Source organism: Leptonotus elevatus, chromosome 12 (genome assembly GCF_054856555.1).
Source record: "Leptonotus elevatus isolate MCC_2025b chromosome 12, RoL_Lele_1.0, whole genome shotgun sequence".
NCBI classification, from domain to species: domain Eukaryota; kingdom Metazoa; phylum Chordata; class Actinopteri; order Syngnathiformes; family Syngnathidae; genus Leptonotus; species Leptonotus elevatus.
In genome coordinates this window covers 12,808,572-12,831,205 of record NC_141250.1, presented here as the reverse complement: position 1 = coordinate 12,831,205, position 22,634 = coordinate 12,808,572, and the positions used below count along the sequence as shown (strand labels likewise).

At 39.2% G+C, this 22,634-nt stretch overlaps 1 protein-coding gene across 2 annotated transcripts; it reads right to left on the bottom strand.

Moving 5' to 3' along the window:
- Positions 1–145: 145 nt before the first annotated feature.
- LOC147164619 (uncharacterized) lies at positions 146–22,480 on the bottom strand. 2 transcript variants are annotated; one of them, XM_086091273.1, is made up of 10 exons: positions 22,248–22,480; positions 15,141–15,238; positions 14,433–14,928; positions 14,249–14,349; positions 13,754–13,871; positions 9,747–9,839; positions 7,204–7,218; positions 3,975–4,091; positions 3,355–3,414; positions 146–3,268 (listed from the first exon to the last, which is right to left on the bottom strand). In XM_086091273.1, exons 1-10 carry the CDS (start codon positions 22,312–22,314, stop codon positions 3,234–3,236), a joined length of 1,200 nt encoding a protein of 399 aa, XP_085947399.1. In that variant the 5' UTR covers positions 22,315–22,480; the 3' UTR covers positions 146–3,233. The 2 variants fall into 2 exon arrangements, with proteins under 2 accessions (XP_085947399.1, XP_085947400.1); XM_086091274.1 differs by lacking the exon at positions 7,204–7,218.
- Between the last annotated feature and the right edge of the window lie 154 nt (positions 22,481–22,634).

Here is a 22,634-nt window from a genome sequence, read left to right as displayed (position 1 = left end):
GACATGTCAAACATTTCACGTTTACAACCATTAATTTACGCTTCATTCTTTTCTCCCTTCCTCCCTGCATTTTATGACTTAACATCTCACAGGTGCTGAAAAAGTAATTGACACGTGCAGACAAACATAAAACAGACAAGACGACTCCCACTGAAACTGCTTGTTTTAATTCACCTCTTCAACATTATTTACACCACAAGTGCTTGATGACAAATATGAAGTATACAGATCCTACATTAAAAAACACACACACACAAACGCTGAATAGTCATAGAAAAGAAATGTCTCAATATTTTTAAAGGAATTTAGAGATTTGTGTTCATAACCTTTTTGCTTCTAATCCAGATGTGCTGATAAGGCAGGACTGGTCCGCTGATGATGTAACAAAGTCAAGCCCAATGTGCATACATTCTCGGGTGACAGCTTGAAAAGAAGAATTTTGTTTAAAATACATCACCGGCAATCGGGGATGGGCATAATTGATTCATTGATCATTAGGAACTCAAATAAGGAGTCAGTTTTTTAACTGCTAAAAAGATTTGAAAGTAGCCTTATGCTATATCTGAGACGAGAGACGGGCACTGTACATAACATGCACTGTAAATAAGCGGCTGCTGCATTGCTAGCGTGACTTAGTTAGGATGGAGTGTTACAAAACATGAAATGTTACCGGTTCGATGCTTTATTATTGGAATATACAATCAATGAAAAATGAAAAATAAGTGATTTACCGCGTCGCTGTAAGGCTACGTGCACGGAAAAATTATTGCAAACACCTATCAGTCACACCTTCCCGGTCATATTTTCAAAGACAGGCGCCCTCAAGTGCACTCAAAATGAAAACGGGTGGATCCTTATTTTTGTGCCAGGGATTGTCTAGATTAGCGTGTTTGTGAATTTGACACATTACGCCTTGATAGGAGTTATGGCGTATTCTATTGCACGCCACTTGGTGCATCTTGGTGTCCAAAAGTAGACTAGAGTTTAGACTACCTAAAAGAAAGGTCTAAGTTGCGGCGCAGATGAATTTGATTGAGGCTCAGGCAAGATTCCTTCTACTTGAAAATATCAAAAGAAAGAAAACGCCACCTATAGGAAAAGTTAGACTTTGCTCTGTTTGAAAATATGGCCTCTACCGGCTCGTCGGTTTAAAAATAAGCGGACGTTAATGATCCAACAATTTATTGATCATTTATATATTTCCGATCGGTATATTAAGAAAATGTATTCAAATTAGCCCATCCCTTGTTATTGCGATTTTAATCAAGGCATTTTAAAACAAATCTTTGATGAGACATTCTGCAGCGTCCAGCTCATACATTGTAATGAATTAATATCTGATATCACACATAATTGTGGCCAGACTGTTAGTAACAGCCTTTGTCATGTACAGTATTGCAGCCGTGTGGCGTTTTTTAATTTTAATTTGATTTTTTTACAACACCCTATTGAACCAATAAGCAGCAAGCAAGGATTAAAGGGAGCACGGCTACTGTAAGGCAAACAGAAAAAAAAAGACATTCAGATGTTAGTAGTTTGTGCTACAGTATATAATCAATCATTGTCGATGCGGTCCCGCATATTTAGGCAACTCTCCACAATAACAATCACTAATAAAGATACCACACGCTATTCAAAAACAATCGGTCTGAGGCGCCTCACAATAGACATTGGATCGGATTTAAATAGAAAAAAATGGTGATTATGGTAGAAAAGGACAGCTGGCTTGAACAGATTAAGAGGCACACATTGATGAGTTGTAGGTAGTAGTAGACACTGTGCAATGCACCCATGGGCCACAATACCAATTACATCTTCATGTGTAATTTATTTTATTTAGAATAAAATTTGGAATATGTCAATGTGTTTTATTTCAATCACACAATTATTTAACGAGATAAATGACAACATTTCAATTCATTTCTCAGTTTTCGATTTCAAGTTGGAGACATTTTTAACCATATCATAGTGGATTATTATGACACTAAAATAACTCCCAAAAAAATTATATTGTATTTTACATGACGCTCGATGAATGCGTTGCATGTGCACTAAATCAACAGCATTGCTTAATACGTTCAGAATCAAATTTGTGTATAAAAACATTTTATTTCAAATTCTTCATTCCTGCTTGACTGGATTTACTGCAATTTAGGGCAGGTGAGTCTTTTTAGTTGTGACTTGTAAATGCGTTCGAGAGTGCTTCAGGCCCAAACATCAAAGTGAGCATCTCATTAAAGAGACATTCAGTGCGTCTGCACACGGGACAAGCCAGGCTGGGACAGTGAAGGCCCTCTAGAAAAACTAGACTGACAACAAGTACAAAACTCACAGTGACACTTGGCCGAAGCCACTAAAACGCTATTCGAACACCTCTTATAATACACCTAAATGAGCAAAAGTATTGGGATGCCATGCAAGGCCGCTAACAGCTTCTTTTCTTTTGGGTGGGGATATTGCCCTGCAGCCCGTAAGTCCACAATCGTCAATCAACCTTCTGGAACAGAAAAGGAGCCGTTGCCAAATCCAAATCAGTCCTTGTAGTAGTCAAAAACTACGTAGTCAAAAATGCAGTTTTCCGAAATTTATTTTTGAGAGTTGTGCACTGTTTCTCTTTATCATACAGTATATCTCAATGTTTACGCAATACATGATATATTCCAGTAAGTTTGGGGAAACCCTGACCTAATATCTCACCTCAAGTTACGAATCGATACATGTATCCCGCTTATCATGATTTTTATTTGTAGAATTTTTTGTGAGCAGCATTATTACGTCTTTATCAATTATTATGCAATTAAGTGAATATTGTGGCTGGTTTGAAAAAGTTCAACCCTGTCAACATACAATAATAGAATTGACATTAAAAAAAGACATCAGTCACAGTGTTGTTGTTTTTTTTCAATCCTATAAAATGGATGGGCGTGTCAATAAAATTATAAAAAGTATTTCGGTCATGAAATCGTATCAAGTTTGGACAAACAAACGTCTGGCCAATTGTCATTTGCAAATCAAGTTGCTTTAGCCACATACTGTGCTAATGAATACACACGCATACATACTCTTTCTGACACACACACACACACACACACGCACACACACACACACAGACAGACACACAGAGCCCTCAATGGGGGCCTCACAGTAATGCAGCTCCACAGTGGATAAAGCCTAACAGTGAGCTTGCCATTTTGCTTGACTGTGGTTGGTCCAAGTCGAGTCACGTGATCAGCTCAGCTCTGCGAGGAGTTCAGCAGGTTGCTAAGGACTATAAAAAAAGACATCATAAAAAAAAATATTCAATACTACGCAACTAATATTGGTTGTGTATATGTGTGTGGGCGTTTGTTGTACCTTGAGGGTCCGACTGAGCCTCGCCTGCGTCGGCTTTGCGCGCAGCCTCGGGGTCTTCTTCTGAAACAGGCAGGCAAGACGTCACATTAGCCAATCAAATCTCTTCTCATTGGGACACACCACAACCCCATGAACGTTTGATCTCTGAAATAAAATCTTTACTGAACTTGCGATTACCTCACGTGAACTTACAAAGTCAGGCAGAAATCCTGTACGTCCAAATATGGTCAAGCTCGTATTTTTTTCACAAATCCATACAATTTGTCTGTTTTTTTAAATAACTTATTCAACAAGTGTTGAAACAAATCTCGAGTTCCCTTCTGCAGTTTCAGTTTTTTTTTGTTGACATGATGTGTGTATGCTTGGTAAGCCTTCCTACAGCACTGAATGAACTGTTCAAGTTGACTGTAAATAAACAAAGATGCTGAATTGACAGTATTAAGACAACGTTTGTGTCTGTATTGATGGTGATAACACCATTTTTCCAACCGACTTTGCGGAAAAACATCTTGTTTCACATCATGCTTGGGCAAATTCTTTAAGACCAGCTCGTTTAAATGTATGCTACATTATATCTATATATCGCAGCAGTCTTGGTAAAGAGACAAGGATGTCCGTACCATGCACATTCTTGAAGCAGAGTTTCTTCTTCTGGTAGGTAAAATATGCCGCGCCTGCTCCCACGACGGCAGCACCTACGCCGCACAAAATGGCCGCCAAGGAGCCCGAGCCAGATTCTAAAAGCCACAAACAAATACATTCAAACACAATCCATGGCAGCCTCCGGTGTCTGTGTGGTCATTCATGCAGAAGAAAATGGAATGTTAGAAAGGAAAAAGAGTCGAATATTTGGGTGGTATTTTGAAAAGTTAAACCGCTAAGTATAGCCTACAACAGGGGTGTCCAAAGGTTTTCATTTGAGGGCCGCAGACAGAAAAATGGGAGGATGCAAAGGACACTTTGAAATTCTTTTTTTAACTTCAATTTATTTAAAATCAATCCATGAAGCAAGCAATTATCGTTTACATTCTCTAGTCATTTTTGAAAAAATTGCTACATAACAGCTTTATGTTATGTGGTAAGGCAAAGAGTTGAGGGTTTTCAAGATTTTGGTGTGACCTTGGCTCTCGACTAGAGCCACACCTGCACCTCCATTTTCACATTCAGAACTGTAGTAAGTTGACCATTTAAAAAACAGTTACTTGAGGAACATTTATAATCAGACCTTAACATAGAACAGTAAGTGAAAGAAAGTATTTTTACCTCTAAAATGTAATTATATAAATCCCCACAGTGTTTTGATGTGTTATTTTGGTCGTAAATAGTTTATTTGTATTGTCGTATATCTAGAAATGCTCAAAAGACCAATTTATTACAGCTAGCGGTGTCTATTTGTATTTGCCACAAGGCGCTGAAAATTGAATGGCAGGTCGCAAATGGCCCCCGAGCTGTAGTTTGGACGTCCCAGGTTGGTATTGGCGTATTTATTTAATATTTTTAATATATTAGATTAAAATGTGTAAAACTGCATTATACATGAATGCAATTTAATTAATATAATAAATTAAAACTAATTTTAATTATATATATTTTACATTATATTTCATATACATTTGTAATTATACTATTTATTTATATTTTTATTTATATATATTTTTTATGATCATTAAATTTTATATTTGCATATGTTAAATATATATATATTTTTTATGATTATTTAATTTTATGTTAAATAACTTAATTATAATAATATAATATAAAAATAACAATAATAATAAATATAATATAATAATAAAAATTAACATCAATGCTAAATAAATGTTTAATTTATTAAATAAAAGCATAAAATTTAATATGTGGAAAACAGCTGCATAGTGCAGTAAGCGCACAATGTTTGCAAGTCATTTTTGTAATGTCGTTCATATTTAACGGTGTCTGTTTTTGTATGGCCACATACCAACAGTTTATTAGACATGAAGTTAACGTGTTAGAATTCCGTGTGCGACTGCGAGTTTCAGGTGGACTAGAAAATCTCAAAGGAAATGTTTCCTGTGTTTGTCAGAGTGTGAGCGAGAGAATGATGAATGTGCTTATTATCGCAGTTACCGCTCTTATGTTGTAATTATCACCCATAAAAACATTGACAGTGGCGACATGGCTCAGTCTACAGCTGTGACCTGGTTACCATGGCAACACAGATCTGAATAATTTTCATGCCGAGTCACACACACAGCGTATATTCAATACCTCGCAGACGCCACAAAACACACGCACGCGCGCTTGCCTGACTCAAAATTAAATCTGCATAATTTGGCTTGTTGTTGAAAATAAGTGATTTTTTTTTGTTGCCCCGCCCCTAATAATCATAATGGCAGGATGTTGTGCCGCCATTGTAACACAATGACGGCGAGGAAGGATGTCTGGGTGGAAAGGGGTGAAGTGAGGGAAAGAAAGAAAGGAATAAAGGCGGCCATTTAAAACAATTTGGCATGATGAGTCAGAAAATAAATTAAGTCAAATATGCCTGTGGGGGAGTAATGAGTCATGAAACGCCCGCATGGATGACGCAACGTGATGTCTGATACAGAGCGATGCTTTTGATTGTGAATTTGGAGGTGTACCTAATGTTGTGGCCTATCTAGAGCAGCCATTTCCGAAGCTTTTTACAAAACCTGACACACTGTACGTCAACAATGAGGACAACAGCAAAGCATTTAGCACATTTGGGTGGAAATTTTTGTATTATTCAAAAAATTAATAAACAAATAAAACTGGATGCTTCGTAATTACATTTTAATCAAATACAAATATTTGTGTCATGATCTGCATTGTTTTAAGTATGTTGTTCATTTTGTCAGTCCGGTTCTTTGCGTCTACCAATCAGCTCCCTCGGCAGTAGTAAAGTCATAATTAACATAAATATTTTTATGCCTCGAGGCCGTAAAAATAAAACAAATCTATGGAAAAACAAAGTACGGCGGTGATTGAGTGCCTTTACGCTGCTGCGCAAATTAGTTCATTTAGTGACGTTCTTAACCTCGAAAATGTCAACAGACGACCTCGAACATAAACAGTTGTTTAACATACATGTAAGCCGTGTGGGTGTCAGTAGCGCGCTTTCAAATTGTTGCCAGTTGTCAAAAACAAATCAAAACACTTCCATTTCCATGTAAATTACAAATGCTAATGCTAAAAAATAACGCTAGCAACAGAGTACAGTGAACTAATCACAAATTCTACATGGACCACCTATATTTTGTTTCCTTCTGTAACGGGTAACTAACATGTCACAAGACGGCGACAAAACATAGGCTCATAAGGAAAATATGAATAATTGCTGTCAAAGGAAGGTAAGCTATGCTAAAGTGATGCGTAACTTGACCGTTTTACAATTAAGTGCTTTAAGTTGGTTTTGCTTTCTGTGCTGTTCATTCAAAGAACGAGACAAAGGCGCATACTGTACAGCAAAACAATGAGGATCATTATCAGGACTGCCCAAATTTCTTCTCATCTTTCAGTGGGGGAGACGAGCTAACCTTGCTGGTAGCAGAATGGTTTACGCTAGCTCTGGTGTCTGTGCTTGCTGCAACATGCTTGAGGGAAAGCGTGGGATTGAAGCGTTTCGGTGATAAGCGAAACTCCGTGTTGCGCAATTTGCTCACTGCAATTTGCTTGTTGATTTATCATTGAAGGGATTTATTAAAATCTGTAAATTCAATGGTGTTTTTGTTGGACTATAATTATGAGAAGCACATTTGGAAAGTTGTTTAATGCTGTTGTCGTGCAGTAAAAAATGGGAAACAGGAAGTACACACACACGCACACACACACACGCACGCACAAACTCACCTTTACCATCAGCGTCTGATGGAAAAAATGAAAAGAAAAGAGAGATCAAATTCTTTATTACACTTGTGTGGCAGTGATTTTAAAAATGTTGCTTAAAATCTTGCCTGTGGCTAATGCAGATTTTATAATGGTTTTTTTTCTTCTTTTTTTTTGTCTATGCAGTGGTGCCTTGACTTACAATTTCAAATTGTTCCATGACCACGCTCAAAACTGTTATTTATGACTGTCAGGTCATGGGTCATTGTGTTATGACCTTGATGTTATCAGTTGCTATGCAGTTACTGCGTCCCTTATGACGATAATGTTTGTTATTGCATTAGCCACTCTTCATTTGTCTAGTCTATGCAGTTACTATGTCCCTTGTGATGATATGTCAGTTGCTAGTTGCTATGTCCCTTATGATAAGGTTTGATGATGTATTAGCCACTCTTAGTTTGTCTAGTATCATGCAATTGCTATGTTCCTTATGATGATGAAGTTCTGTTGCTATGCAGTTGCTATGGCCCTTATGATTATGTTTGGTGATATATTAGCCACCCTTAGCTTGTATAGTATTATACAGTTACTATGTCCATTATAATGACATCATCACTTGCTATGTTCCTTATGGTGATGAAGTTCTCAGTTGCTATGCAATTACTATGTCCCTTTTGATGGCATAAGTTGATATGCAGTTACTATGTTTCTGTAATTTTCACTCTTATTTAGGTTCTGTATTTGTGACTCTTATTTTGTCATATAAGCTTTTAATTTCTGCCATATAGACACTATTGTCACTTCGTCGAGGTTCCTTAGCCGAGGTTTCTCTCAACACGTTGAAGGTTTTTCCGATGCAAGTTATCTTCCATGCGGTCTGTTACAGTTTCTCCGTTTTGTTCGAGGCTATCTGAATTCAGCCCTGCTCTCTGTTGTTACTTTGTATTTTTGTACATAGAGACTCTCTGTTTCCCAATTTATCTTGTCTGTGTTTGGATGCTTGTAACTAAAAAAAGAAAAGATTGCTTGTAGCTAAAAAAAACAAGTCGTGTCACTCGTAAATCAAGGTACCATTCTACATAAATCTAGTGATGCCGGGGATTTGACCCAATACTTTTGTCCGTACACGACATATGATAGGGGACTGCTTAGCTTCTGCTGTGGCTTCAAAGAAAAAAAAGAAGATGTTAAAGTCAGCTAAAGTCTAAAAATTCAAGAGCTTTTTTTGTCCTCGTTTGTACACGCGTCGTCATGACTGCCTTAGCACCTGCTTCAACTTGTCCCACAAAGCCACTAATGACAGAGTACACAGGAGGAGTGCCTTTTACTCGATTATAATGATTAAACTGACTTGGATGACTCAGCTTTCAGGTGGAGAATAAAAGGTCTTTAAGGAAAAAAATAATTCTTGTTCCCACATTATTGTCAAAATGGAAAGCAAAAGCACTGCGTGGGAAGTATTAGTAAGATGTGTTAAATCACACTGCAATGGTCCGACGAACTTTCGGGTGCAAGTATAACTTTCAGGTTCCAGGTAAAAGCAAGCATACTTTATGAACCAAAGCTTTGTATTGATTTGTGATCCTTCAAATGGGTTAACTAAGATAAACTGACGTGACGTGAATTGGACCAAAACTTGGAACAAAATATGCATATACATTAGGGGTGTGCATCTCTCTAACAAAAGGCGATTCGATATGGTTTTTGATCAAGCAAAAAGGGGAACGGTACTAAGGGTGCGAAATGATTCAAAGACGGTTCAATTTCAAAGTGGATCGATTTGGTTCAGTTCGACTCAGTGGGATTACGTTTCGATTCGATGCGGCTCAGTTTGAGAGTGTATGATGCAATGACTTGTTGGTTGTCATTTTACCTACACTTGAATGAATTTATCAGTACTGTAAATGTGTCCAATAAATTACATTTCATAATGGAACGATTCGATTTGGTTCGATCAAAAAATGGTTCTTCGGTTGTAACTGGTTTTAGATACTAGGCGCGTAACAAAAACAATTTGAATTGGAAAAAAAGTCAGTTTTGATGTCAAAGATGTGAGTGCATCTTAACTGAACTGAGCCGTATCGAATCGAATAATAATCCCACTGGATAGAACCAAATCGAAAAATGGAACTTGAAAATGAAGTGTCCTTGAGTCATATTGCACCCGCCAAGCCAAAATTCTGAAGAGTGGGACAATTTTCATTTGAACAAGGCTTCTAAATAATTATTTGAATATCAAAAGTAATTATTGATGAATCTGATAATTGATTAGTTAGATTAATTGTTACCTGTCAAAGCAGAGGGAAACTTTTTAAACAATAAACAACTCTTAAAGGTTATACAGATTTGAAACAGAGACAAATATGTCTTAAGTCATTCCCACATAAAATACATTTTAAGAATTCAGTCATTAGTTACAGCAAAAGGAAAATGTGTGAAGATAGAACTGTAGACAGAACTTGAAAAGCAACATAAATTATGTTTATGTCCCCCCCCCCCCAAAAAAAACAGCTCTTCATACATGCTTATAGTATAGTGTTCCTATTTCAACATTTGAAGCTACTAACCCACTGATCCGGCACTGTTGCTCCTCCCTGAGTGGGCTGGCATGTCCTGCGCATCGCCTTGTGACAGAGCATCTTCCAAGTTAAAGCCTCCATCTGACAAAACACACACAAACACACACACGCACACACCGGTGAGCGAAAGGCGAAATTAATCCCCGCAGGTCACTTTTCATCCATCTCCACCCAAGTGGGATATTGTCCAGATGTTCCCCCCCGACCCCGGCAAGACGAAGGAGTCTCTTCCCACCGTCACCATAGCAACCTCGCCCTTCCATCATCATGTCATTCCCCCCACGGCTATAAGTAAAAACCTCGCAGAGCTGTGCTCAATAACAGGCCCGTAATAATAACAGCAAAGGGCGTTGACTGTGATTGTGTGAACTGGTGATGACATGCATTTTAGGATATCATCACACAGCAACAATACATTATAGCCTCGCACTGTGCACTTTGGGGAAAACCCGGGAAGATTTATACAGCATGTACAGTGCAAGGCAGGGCAGGTCAAAGTAGCATCGGTATATTATTTACAGTTCGTGGTAGTTTAGTTTCGGTTTCAGGCAGTAAATTATGATTATAAATCAGGCTTGGATGAAAAACAACTTTCTTTGTAGATGAGCGTTAAGCCAGATACCCGCAATGTCATGAGTTAATATCCAACCAGTAGTACAGCATAAAATATATCCACACAGTTTATTGACATAAAAAATGGAGGTTGCGAACATACATCAAAAAAAAATTCTAGTAAAAATGTCACCTCGACGCATTGAAAAAAGTGTCACTCAATATTTTCTTCTAGGGCAAGGTACATTTCTATATGACAGAATAAAAACCTTTATGACAAAATAAGAGTGACAAATACAGGACCATAGCAACTGACAACATCATCACAAGGGACAAATACAGGACCTTAGCAACTGCATTGCAACTGACAACATCACAATGGCCCAACCTATATGACAAAATAGGAGTAATAAATACAGCAGTCAGGACCATTATAGCTGCATAGCAACTGACAACATTATTGTGACACGTGAAAAACACAAGGCAGTAGCAACTGCATAGCAACTGACAACAGTGTGACAAGTGACAAATACATGACTATAGTAACTGCATAGCAACTGACAGCATTAACATTATTGTGACAAGTGACAAAAACAGGGCGGTAGCAACTGCATAGCAACTGACAACATTGTGACAAGTGACAAATACAGGACCATAGTGACTGCATAGCAACTGACAACCTTAACAATATTGTAACAAGTGACGAATACAGGACCATAGCAAATGCATAGCAACCAATAAGATCACAATGACCCAAGTTAAAAGACAATAAGAGTGACAAATACAGGACCGTAGCAATTGCATAGTAACTGACAACATTATCCTGACAAGGAACAAATCCAGGACCAGAGCAACGACATAGACCCAATCAAAATCACAGTCACAACCAAAAAATAGGCCTAAAATTGGAGTTTGTAGTTAAAAAACAACAACAACAACAAAAAACAAACAATTTTGGGTCGTATTTGTTACTGTCCATGTGCTCTGAGAGTGGTAAATTAAAATGTTTGTACATTCCAACAAATCAAACTTCAATCCGATACCATTGCTATTGTAATACTCCATGAAGAACTCCATGAACGTAGGAGCCATGGCTAACGTTGACTTGCTTACAGCTAGCTAGCTTGGTATTACTCATTTCATTAAAGATGGTTACATAGTCGCTGTGAATTTGACAATCATGCTTGTGCACATTAGTGAGGGACGTGGCTTAGGTTGGACACAAAATATGCTTTTAAAGTCGCACAAAACTTGCAGGACTTCATATAAACCCAGTCAACATGAAATAATTTTTTTTAAACATAACGTTAACAAATGTTTTGACCATGGAAAAAACTGTCCAACGTTTACTATGGGAGAAAAATAATAATTGCAAATTATCCACAAATAAAAGGTCAAGCAGCATCTGAGCCGTGTTGGACCTGCAAGACTCCACCGTTATTCATAACTGATAAAAACGAGGCTATCAGGGAGGAACTGACACAGCACAGGGCTAATATTTAACAGATGAATAACGGCTGAAGTGAGAACAAGGCGTGGAGAAAAAAAAAAAAAAGTGAATCAAAAACGGACAGAAAAAAACCGGAGGGCGATACCTCCACAGTCAATAAGTCACACTTGCTTATAACATAACCACTCTTAATTCAAGGTGAATTAAGTCACCCAGCTCATAACCTGTCAAGGTCATTTGTGTTCAAAAGAGAACCTCCCAAAAGGATGTTTCATATTAATGCACTGGAAAAACAGGGAGTTGCCGTCCAATATGAAACAGGAGATCGCATGAGAACTTGGACATGTGTCAAAATGAATGATTACGCAACATGTTTGACTTATTCCATGGATATTCGTGGGGTCGCGTTACAGCATGACGCACTGGCGAAAATGCAGCGGTCATTCAGAAAGAAGAGCTCACACACACGAAACACAAATGTTATTTTTCATTAGCTTTGAGTTATGATATAGTTCGCGGTCAAAGGGTGATATAGTGGTTAGTTAGCATGTCTGCCTCAAAGTTCGGAGGTTCTGGTTTCAAATCTGGGCTGCGGCCTTCCTGTGTAGAGTTTGCATGTTCTCTCCGTGCTTAAGTACTCTGGCTTCCTCCCACATTCCAAAATATGATATGTTAGATTTACTGAAGATTATAAGTTGTCCACAGAGGTGAAGGTGAGTGTTTTCATGTTTTCCATAATCTTGCATTGTACGCTCTGGTAGTTATTTCAGTAAGATACTTTTTATTTCTTTATCTTGCTTTTAAATGTCTTTTTTGTTTGTTTTGCTTTGCTACGATGTGAAGTACAGTCGAGTTACCTTGTGTATGAAATGCGCTATATTGTACATTGCTAACATTGGTAGAAAATCCTACTTAGTACAAAACAGTATTACAATATACGGAAATGTGTAACTGCCGATGTGAAGTAAAAAATTTTTTACTGACGTTTGAACGTATTTGCAAATACGTTTAAACGTATTTAAATCCATTCGAATTTATTTGCATGTACGTATAAACGTATTTGCAAATACTTTCAAACATACTTGTAGGTCAAATGCTAAAAACTTAGCCTTTTTTCCCCATAATGCTACAGGGTATTGACTTGCGCATGCCCAAAATGATGAGAGTTTTTAGTTTTTAGCATTTAGCCTACAAGTGCGTTGGAAAGTATTTTGAAAGTATGTTCCAAATCCGATGTGCTTGCAAATATGTTCAAACATGCTTGTATGCTAAATGCTAAAAACTTAGCATTTTTGCCTATGACGCCACAGGATATTGACTTACGCATGCCCAAAATTATGAGGTTTTTTTTTCTATTTTGCATTTAGCCCACAAGCACCTTTTTGCACTGTATTTGCAAATACATCGGAACGTATTTGCAAGTACGTTCCAACTTCCAACGTACGTGCAAATACTTTCAGACATCCTTGTAGGCTAAATGCTAAGAATGTAGCATTTTTCCCATAATGCCACAGGGTATTGACTTGAGCATGTGCATACCCAGTGGCATTATGGGAGTTTTTAGTTTTTAGCATCTAGCATTGAGCCTACAAGTGCGTTGGAGCGTATTTTGAAAGTACATTCCGAATCCGATGAACTTGAAAGTATGTTCAAACAGACTTGTATGCTAAATGCTAAAAACGTGGCATTTTAGCATTTACCTTGCAGACATAAGAATAAATGATAAAAGTTACTTAATGTAATGTATTGGCATAATGTAGGTCAATTGCTAAAAATGTATGTTGTTTTATTTTTTTTACTTGCATGCGCAAGTCATTACCCTGCTGCATTATGGGGACAAATGCTAAGTTATTAGCATTAAACATATTTGCAAGTGCATTTGAATGTATTAGCAAGTATGTTCAAACATAAAAAATGATGACTCCACACTGGTTATTATACATATAGCACATCTGAATGTGTATTATTCCTAAACGATACGGCGCATCCTCACCTGAAGGGTCCTGGTCCTTTATTTCTGTGCCAACGTCCACTTCCTCGCCTGCATGAGCTGACTCGTCATGTGTCACAGCTGCATCTGCTCCTGCTGTGCCTTTATCTTTGGAGCCATGCTGTGAAAATGTTTTATTTAACATAGGGACTCTTGGACGGGTTAGAGAGGAACTAAATCCCCTCCAATTTCTATTTTTGCAAAAACTGATTGCATGTGACAGCACTCGTCAAAACACGGAGTAATTAATCAATGTAAGGGTTCAACATCTTCAGCGAAATCATCATAAGCTGTACACCAGAAATGCCGCCAAAGCTCAAGTGGCGCTTACTTCGTCTGGTGACATAAAAAGCGGCTGACAAAGAAGATATGCACTTTCAGAAAATAAAATGTTGACATCTTGGGTTCAGTTCCTCTTTAAAATGCAGTTTGTAATTTGTAGCAGAATCCAATTATTTTCCATAGAATAAAAGCCTTACAAGACTTCCACTAACTGACCTCTTCGTGGGCATGAGCTGCATCAGCGCTGGCGCTAGGTTGTTCATCTACATCGGGAATGTCTTGTGCAGATTCTGGATCTTCCGGATCAGCTGCAGGAGCTGAAAGAGTAGACGGCAGACAGGAGATGTTTCAAACCATCACCAGGTAGGAAGTCGTGTTGAGTGTGAACATTTCTTATCACCTGGGATTGATGGAGCCTCTGGTTCTGCTTCTCCTTCTGCTGTAGCCTCTGGTTCTGGTTTGGCTGCTGGTTCTGCTGCATCCTCTGGTTCTGCTACATCCTCTGGTTCTGGTTCGGCTGCATCCTCTGGTTCTGGTTCGGCTGCATCCTCTGGTTCTGGTTCGGCTGCATCCTCTGGTTCTGGTACGGCTGCTGATTCTACTGCACCCTCTGGTTCTGGTTCCTCCGCAGCCTCTGGTTCTTCTTCCGCTGCAGCTTCTTGTTCTGGTTCATCTGTAGCTTCTTGGTCTGCTTCTGGAGCTTCTTCTTCTTCTTCTCCTTCTGGAACTGCCACTGCTTCTCCTGCAGTAGTGTCTGGTTGTGAGTCAACTTCTGCAGGGTCCTCTGGTTCCGGGTCGGTATCTGACGGAGCCTCCGGTTCTGCTTCTCCTTCAGCTGGAGTCACTTCATGGTTTCCATCTTCAGTGGGCTCGGGCTCATTTGCTGGTAGTATCTCCTGTATTTAACAGAGGACCAAAGTCTCACTACCTTAAGTAATCAATGGCGTAATTGATAGGTTAATCAATTCTATAAATATTAATTAGTGGCATCCCTAAATAAAATATTGTAACATAATGTTATATTTTTAGGGATTTAGCAATTTAGTCTTTGAGTGACGATTGCTAATGTGACCGGTTAGTCGGTTACAATGAACCAACATGTCCTCACCTCTACTCCGGCTTCAGCGGCCTCCAAGTCTGCAAGCTCGACAATTTCGGGCTCCAAAGTTGAATGGACGGCAGCCTCCTCTGTTGGGGCCTCGTCATCTAAAAACCGGCAGTTAATGGAGGAAGACATGGACATAATAAACAAAGAGTGAGGAGTTATGTGAAGCAAGGAAATACAAATAGAAGTGCCTTTGTATACGTGGAATACCATCAAGTGTGATATTAAACCGTTCTAAAATGATTTACTGCAATTCGTTGGTACAGTAAACAATGTTTTATGATGACAGTTTGATCCTGAAATGATTATTGCCCATAGGAAAAATACTTAATTGTGTTCAACATTAGCGGCTCCACTGCGTGTATTTGAATGAGCCACAAAGATATAAAACAAGACAGCTCAGGATTTGTATAACCGTTACATGAGTTGTCCATCTGTTACTTCTAACTTTTGCCTGAAAGGTAAAAACAGTTTCACCACATATTCCAACATGCACAACCTCCCTGACACGCACACACACACACACACAACCAGACAACCCCACCCTGTACTAATGTGTTCCTGCTGCAGCCACAATAGGATGACATCAATCATATCCAACCTGCCCCCCCCCCCCCAAAAAAAAGCTTGCATCCACCCTGGCATTGCGAGTGTGCACTAATGAGAAAATAAGAAGAGCCCGTCTTTGTTTGGCGTGCGCCTGTGCGTCTTTGAGACGGCGCTGTGACATTCTGTTGATGCGTGTGAGGAGCTGAGACAGCAAAGCCAGCAGCCTGATGGGCGAGAGGGTTTGAGAGAGACGTGCTTTTTTCTTTTTTTTTTGGGGTGTAAACCAAGGAGGCGACATTGCTATTGACTTTGAAAGAAGCGACAATGTACTGATTATGGCAGCACGCCGCACTAGTGGCTAGCAAGTCTGCCTCACAGTTATGAGGCTCAGGGTTCGAATCTCGGCTGATGATTTGGCTTGCATGCGTTTCCTCCTGGTACCTGATCACTACCATATGACAAAATCATGCATGTTAGCTTGATAGAAGACTTTAAAAAGTGTTAATGTGATCACAGTTGCTTGTGTACATGACTGGCGACCAGTCCAGGGTGTAGCTCACGCGAGGTAAGCCCCACTTGAGGAGGACAAGCAAGCACGATATAGGTGGCAAATCCAGGTCCAGAAAGTCAAAATCCTGCCACAGTTTGGCTTTAGCCCCAGGTGCTAGCTAGCTTGCTCCCTAAAAGGTAAACAAGCACTATGGGAGCTAGCTAGGACGCTAGCTGAAAGGTAAACAAGCACCATGGGAGCTAGCTAGGGAGCTAGCTAACTCCCATGGTGCTTGTTTACCTTTTAGGGAGCAAGCTAGCTAGCATCAGGGGCTAAAGCCAAACTGTGGCAGGGTTTTTACATTCTGGACTTGGATTCACCACCTCTGACGATATAAAACAAATGAATACACTGACTGAATATAATGATTTAAGTGCCACTACTGTCATGGAAAACGATTCTTCATCTTCTCCACATTATATATGCAAGCTTGGTAACAGAACATCTCTGTTTGCCAAGTCAGTGGAAGCTCGAAGGTTAGCACGTCGCCTTGTAAATCCTCCGAATGAGACAACCAGGCACGCTCCGAGCACTAACACACCTTCAAGGATCAACCCAAAAAAAAAATAGTTATGCATAAACAAACTTACAGTACTTAACATGCACCAACACATCTCAGCGGCATGTTGAAAAAACACACCCGCACAAAAACAGCCGAAAAGCACACCCGCATGCATGCTGAGTAAATGCGATAAGAGCGACGTTGTTGGTTGTTTTTCCCTACCTCGTGGCGCAGTGCCGAGGCCCGAGTCTAATGTAAACACAAGCGCTCAATCATTTATTTGAAGAGTCATGAGGCGGCAGATGTGTACGAGCTTGTAACGGAACCAGAGCACGCTGCTACATGTCAGCAGACAAAGTCTTTGTCTTTTGACTAGGTGAAGCAGCATGCGGCTCATGGCAAAGGTTATTCTCGCCTCTGTGTTGAGTAACTGAAAACAAATGTGTTTTAGTGGCAGCAGCTGTGGTGTTACTCTATAAACTACGAAGACAACTGAGACGATATCACCATAAGGCGCCTTTGGGGATTTTCCATTGAACTTTTTAAATATAAATTAACTGCAAGCAGACAAAGTAAACAAACAGCAAAATGTGTGAGCTTGCTGACAGAATGGACATTTGTCAAAAATGCAAGCTGACTTTACAACATGATTCAGTTAGCAAGCTGACTGTATACCGTTTAACAAATATAGTTCACATTTCTGAAAGGTTGTTTTTATCAGTTGATATTTTACTATGACAGAGTGGACAAACTTCACATCCAATTATACACATAATATGATGGAAGTGAAATATCAGTGAAATATTTACACTGAAACTATCCACTGTGTGAACTTGCTGACAGGGTGGACATTTTTGATAAATGTCCACCCTGTCAGCAAGCTGACTTTGCAACAGGATTCAGATAGCACGTTGACTGTATACAGTTTAATATTTTGAATTTCTGGTGGCTTTATCAATTGATGTCCCTATGACAGAGTGGACATGTTAAATTTGACAACATCCAATTGCACACATAACTATCCACTGTTTTTGCCACCTTTGACAAAATACTGGTCCTAACGAAAACATTATGGGGGTTTCTTTAGAGGGGCAGCTAGCCCATAATGACAGGGTGGACAGAAAATTGAAGGGACAAAGGGACTCATGCCAAATGTATGAAATTTGAAAATGGTAAAATGTTACGTCAAACATTGCCTGTGCTGTGCAATTAATAAATAATTTGCCTACCAAGCTGGCCTGTTCATTTTACATTACGCCCAAACCATCCCTCGTTGAAAGAAGGAAAAAAATCATTGTGCTTGTAGCAGTACTTCATAGAACATTGTGTTCTCATTTATCACTTCCTTTGCTAACTACTACCTTCACGTTCTTAAAAAGGGGTGGGGGCTGGGGGCTGGGAGCTGGGGTTTACCATTAACACCCCTCCCTCCATCTCAACGCTGCCAATATATACACAAAAGTACAGGACTAGCCTTAAAAGGAAAGGTGTTAACATTTTCTGCTTCACTTTGGGTGATTCTGTTTTGCATCTAAAAGGTTCTCACTGATTCCTTTTCTTTCCTTTTGTCTCTCGCACTCTCGTCGTTTCCTCGCCACATGTTTCCCTGGAGGCTTCTGACTCATCTGCGTCTCTGCGTGGTCGCACGCGATCCTCAGAGTCCAAACCACATGGTGATGTCAAACCAAAGCCAACAAACCCCGGACGTTAACCCTCGACTCGGAACAGCGAGGAGCAGCCTAACTTGAGGAACAAATGGCATTGTTAATAAATCAAGCAAAAATATATATGTGCATATTGATATTTTGCATTGAAATGTGAAATTGCCACATTTGTATTTTAATACGTTCGGGCGTACTTGTAGGCTACATGCTACAAACATAGCATACAAGTATGTTCTACTAAAACAGTCAATAAGCACCAGAACAAAACAATGTGTTGACCTTAAAAATGGTGACCTCAGACGTGTCCAGAGAGGTGCTTGACGTCACGGGTAAACTATCTAAATGACATACACCAACAGTCAAATTGCAGAGCGTCTGTATTTCAGCTAGCAGGCTATTTTCTGATGTTAAACCACGGTTTAACAATATGGGTCGAAAGGAGCAGCATCATTGTGAAAATCAAAAATAAATTCCTCCATCCATATTTTACATCAAGATTTTAGCTTCTTCCTGCTAACCAACAATCAAAAGCCCATTAAAAACACTAACTCTCGCGTTCGTCTTTTCATATACTTGGCAATAAGAAAAAGTTCCTTGAAAAGAATGACATTGATTTATGAGCCAGTTTGTGTAAAAGTAAGCATGCGATATGGACAGACTCTTTTACAGTGACATCCTGTATATTTATTTCTTCCGTTACATATGGGTTGCATTTTACGGGTGCAGTGGAGAAAGCAGAGAGCTTAACAAAGTCTTACAAACAAAACAGGCAAGGCACCACCTTAAGAAACTTTTCCACGTCTATCACCTTTCACGCCTGTTTGATGCAGGCACCACTATTGTGATATGCCACCCTGGTACCACATGATTGCGTTCAAATTTTGAAATAGAAATAATCCCAGAGTCAAACTTTCGGGGGGAGGCCATTTTGCCACTTGCTGTCGACTGAAGATGACATCGTAGTAGCTCATGGCTCAGACAACGACCAATCACAGCTCACCTGTTTTCTGAAGCTGAGCTGTGATTGGTTGTTACCTGAGGTTTGCGCAATTGTGATGTCATTTGCACTTGACAGCAAGTGGCAAAATGGCCGCCTTCTGATACAGATTTTTTTTGAATTGCTAGATTTTGCTGCTTTACTCATGAAATTAACACAATATTAATCAAAATATTGTATTTACACTAGTAGGGCTGCGTAGAACATATTATTGTCAAGAATTTTTTGGGGGAGGGTTGTCTTCCCCAGTAACTGGATATTCATTTTTAATCAACCTCAAGGGAACAGCCATTTTGTTGAAATTGGGCTCGCATTGCAAATGTCACGGCTTACTTGTTTTCTGGTTTGATCACGTGATGTTTGCAATAAAGGATTTGAACATTTTCCTAAAAGAGTAAATAAATAAATAAAATGTGTAAGCTGTAATGTGATTGAGCAATCTCTTTTGTTCATCATTTCGTAAACGATTATGATCTTACTTTCCTTTCATACAAAACAAAATTGAAACCAAGATCAGACGACATGAAAAAAATAATAATCGTGATGATCTATTTCGCCATTACGCCAAGCCCTACCCAGAACATTCCAACTGTGAGGCAGACATGCTAACCACTAGGGCACCACCACGCTGGCAAACAAGACCACTACAATAATGCCAACTTTCTTGATGGCTCACCTGCAAATGTTGTTTGTACTTGAACCAGAAACCAAACCTTGCTGTGAGTAATATCACACCTCAATGTGTGTTGATTTGTGCGTGCTGTCAGGCGATACGACCGCACACACTGTTGCGTCAGGTATTTCTCTCTATTGTTGTGTTTGTGGGACGCAAAGTGCACTTTTCCCCAATCACGCACATAGTCAGTCACCAGAGGGCAGTTAAATGTGTAAACACACACCTGGCACACATTATACAAGCCTTCATCTCAGCTGGGGAACCTTCCATTTCACTTTTAAGACTACATGTTCTGTACATTGTCTATACTCATGCATACATAACACACACACACACACACATATGCTGAGGACCCCCGAGGGGAGAGAAAGTGAAGTTGTGGGGTATTTCCTCCAGCTGGATGTCTGCTCTGATTACATAGACACTCCCTGCACATACGTCACGTTTATATCTTTACATAGGGCGTAAAGGCTAACTAATACACACAAACAGGCGAGCAAGCACTTCTCTTTTTCCAGTGTCAACACATGCTGGCGGTTAAGAACATGGTGTGAGGGGACACAAATGAGCATGTGTGCGTCTGGTTGTCTGTCGGTTAAAGCCATAAGGGAACCGGTACAGCCACTTTGCCCAACAAACTCATTCGTCCAGCAAAGCCCAACCGCATAAAGCTTGCTATCACTTTCATTGGCCACTTCATTAGGTACACGTGCTAAACTTGCGGCTAAAAGTGAGGCTACTCTCCACTAGAGGGCGCCAGGGGATGTTGAGGAGATGCAACAGCTTTTCAAAAAAAAAAATTTTTTTTTTTTTTTGGGCGTAAGAAAAAATAACAAATTAACTTTTTTAATGGCTTGTATACTAGTACGGTGTATGCTACCCATCAAGTGTGAAATTAAACAAGTAAATATTTGATCTGCCTGTTTGTGAGCAAGCAGTTCTTACTTTAAATTGTGATGTTTCAATTCAGAAAATTTACCGAATACCAAGTCCATGAATTGGGTCAAGGTAAGGTGAAGATCCAGAGCCATTTTCAAGTCAGAAATCTGAATACTGTACTTTTTGATGAGCGATCTAAAACACCTGGGAACCGTTTTGATATATGAAAAAAATGGAATGTTTGCTTTAAAAGGAAGTATTGATTTGTAGTTCCAACTGTAAATCTAGAAAATGACTGTTAACAGAGGTTAACATTTAAAGGATTTACATATTGTAAACATTGAGGTGCTAATACTAGTAGTGTCATTCTAATGGATTACTAATTTGCGTCCAATTGTTCTGTTCTGTTTGAAATTTCCCAAGGTCAATGAGTTTTTAAAATCTTTCAATGAGATCATTTTAGTTGGACGAATTCTAAGTTTATCGTTAAATATGGAAAAAGAGTGCGGATGATAATTCGCACATTTTTACAATAATATTATGCTTACCTTTACCTTAAATATATATTGGTACCAGGCACGGCAGTTACAGGTAAATCACATGCACAAACATACACATTAATGATTGTCTGACAGTGTCAATCAAACTTAACAAACAAAACTTGTAAAGGCCGACTTGATTGACATACTTGTATTGGATCTGATTATATTGTCTGGGTGTAACCTAATGCGTGTATGCAAATTCCAAAGAAATGGAATACAGCATTACGAAGTGAACGCCTGGCAAAAAGGATCTCCGTGGATAAAATACTGAATTTAGTGATTCCATTAGGCTCCAGATTTCAATCTTTCAGCTACATATAATTATGGTTACATTTGCAAATATGTCACGTCATCTTTTGACCCCTGAAAATTGAAGCATAAAAGAGCTAAAATCCCTTCATGGTAAATGCAGTTTTTGCATAACAAAACCTCTTTGAATAAATCTAAAATACTTCAATTTAATCCCATGCTCTAGCTCAAATCCATTGGGGTGGCAAAATTACAGAATAACAAAAAATGTGCACCTGTCCGAATATTTCTGGACAGAAATGCAATTTAAGTATTAAGTAATTAAGTAAAGCAATTAGTAAATGACAGTAGGGCCAAGAAAGCCCCTTGATGGTTTTTCCATTTATTCATCATCATCATTATTAATCGAGCTTGTTAACAGTCTGTATCGATACACAAACACTGCAATGGACAGTGAAGATAGGTCGAAAATCTCTTCTTTTTTTTTTTTAATCATACATACCTTGTGTGTTAGCACGTCCAGCCAACAAGCCTCCAAAGAGCAGGATGATCCACAGGTATGACATCATTGAAATACGGCGCTCAGCGGTTCGAATGGACGGGGTTATGGTAGTTATTGGAAAATAAAGGTGGAAAGGTTCAGAAGGGAGTGTGGGTGCCGGCAGCCGTGTCCAAGGTGCTGCGATGAGGTTCTCCCTCGCCTTTTTGCTTCTTTTGTCTCGATTGGAGGAAAGAAGGTTCCGGGCTTTATTGGGGTGGGCGGGGCTATATATTTTTCCCTCCCAAAATCAGACAAGGAATGAGCGGAGCCGGCTTCCCCCCCTCTCGTTTAATTATCCTCTTAAATTTAAAGACCCGTGTCACCCCTGGCCGTTTTGTGTCCCCCAAA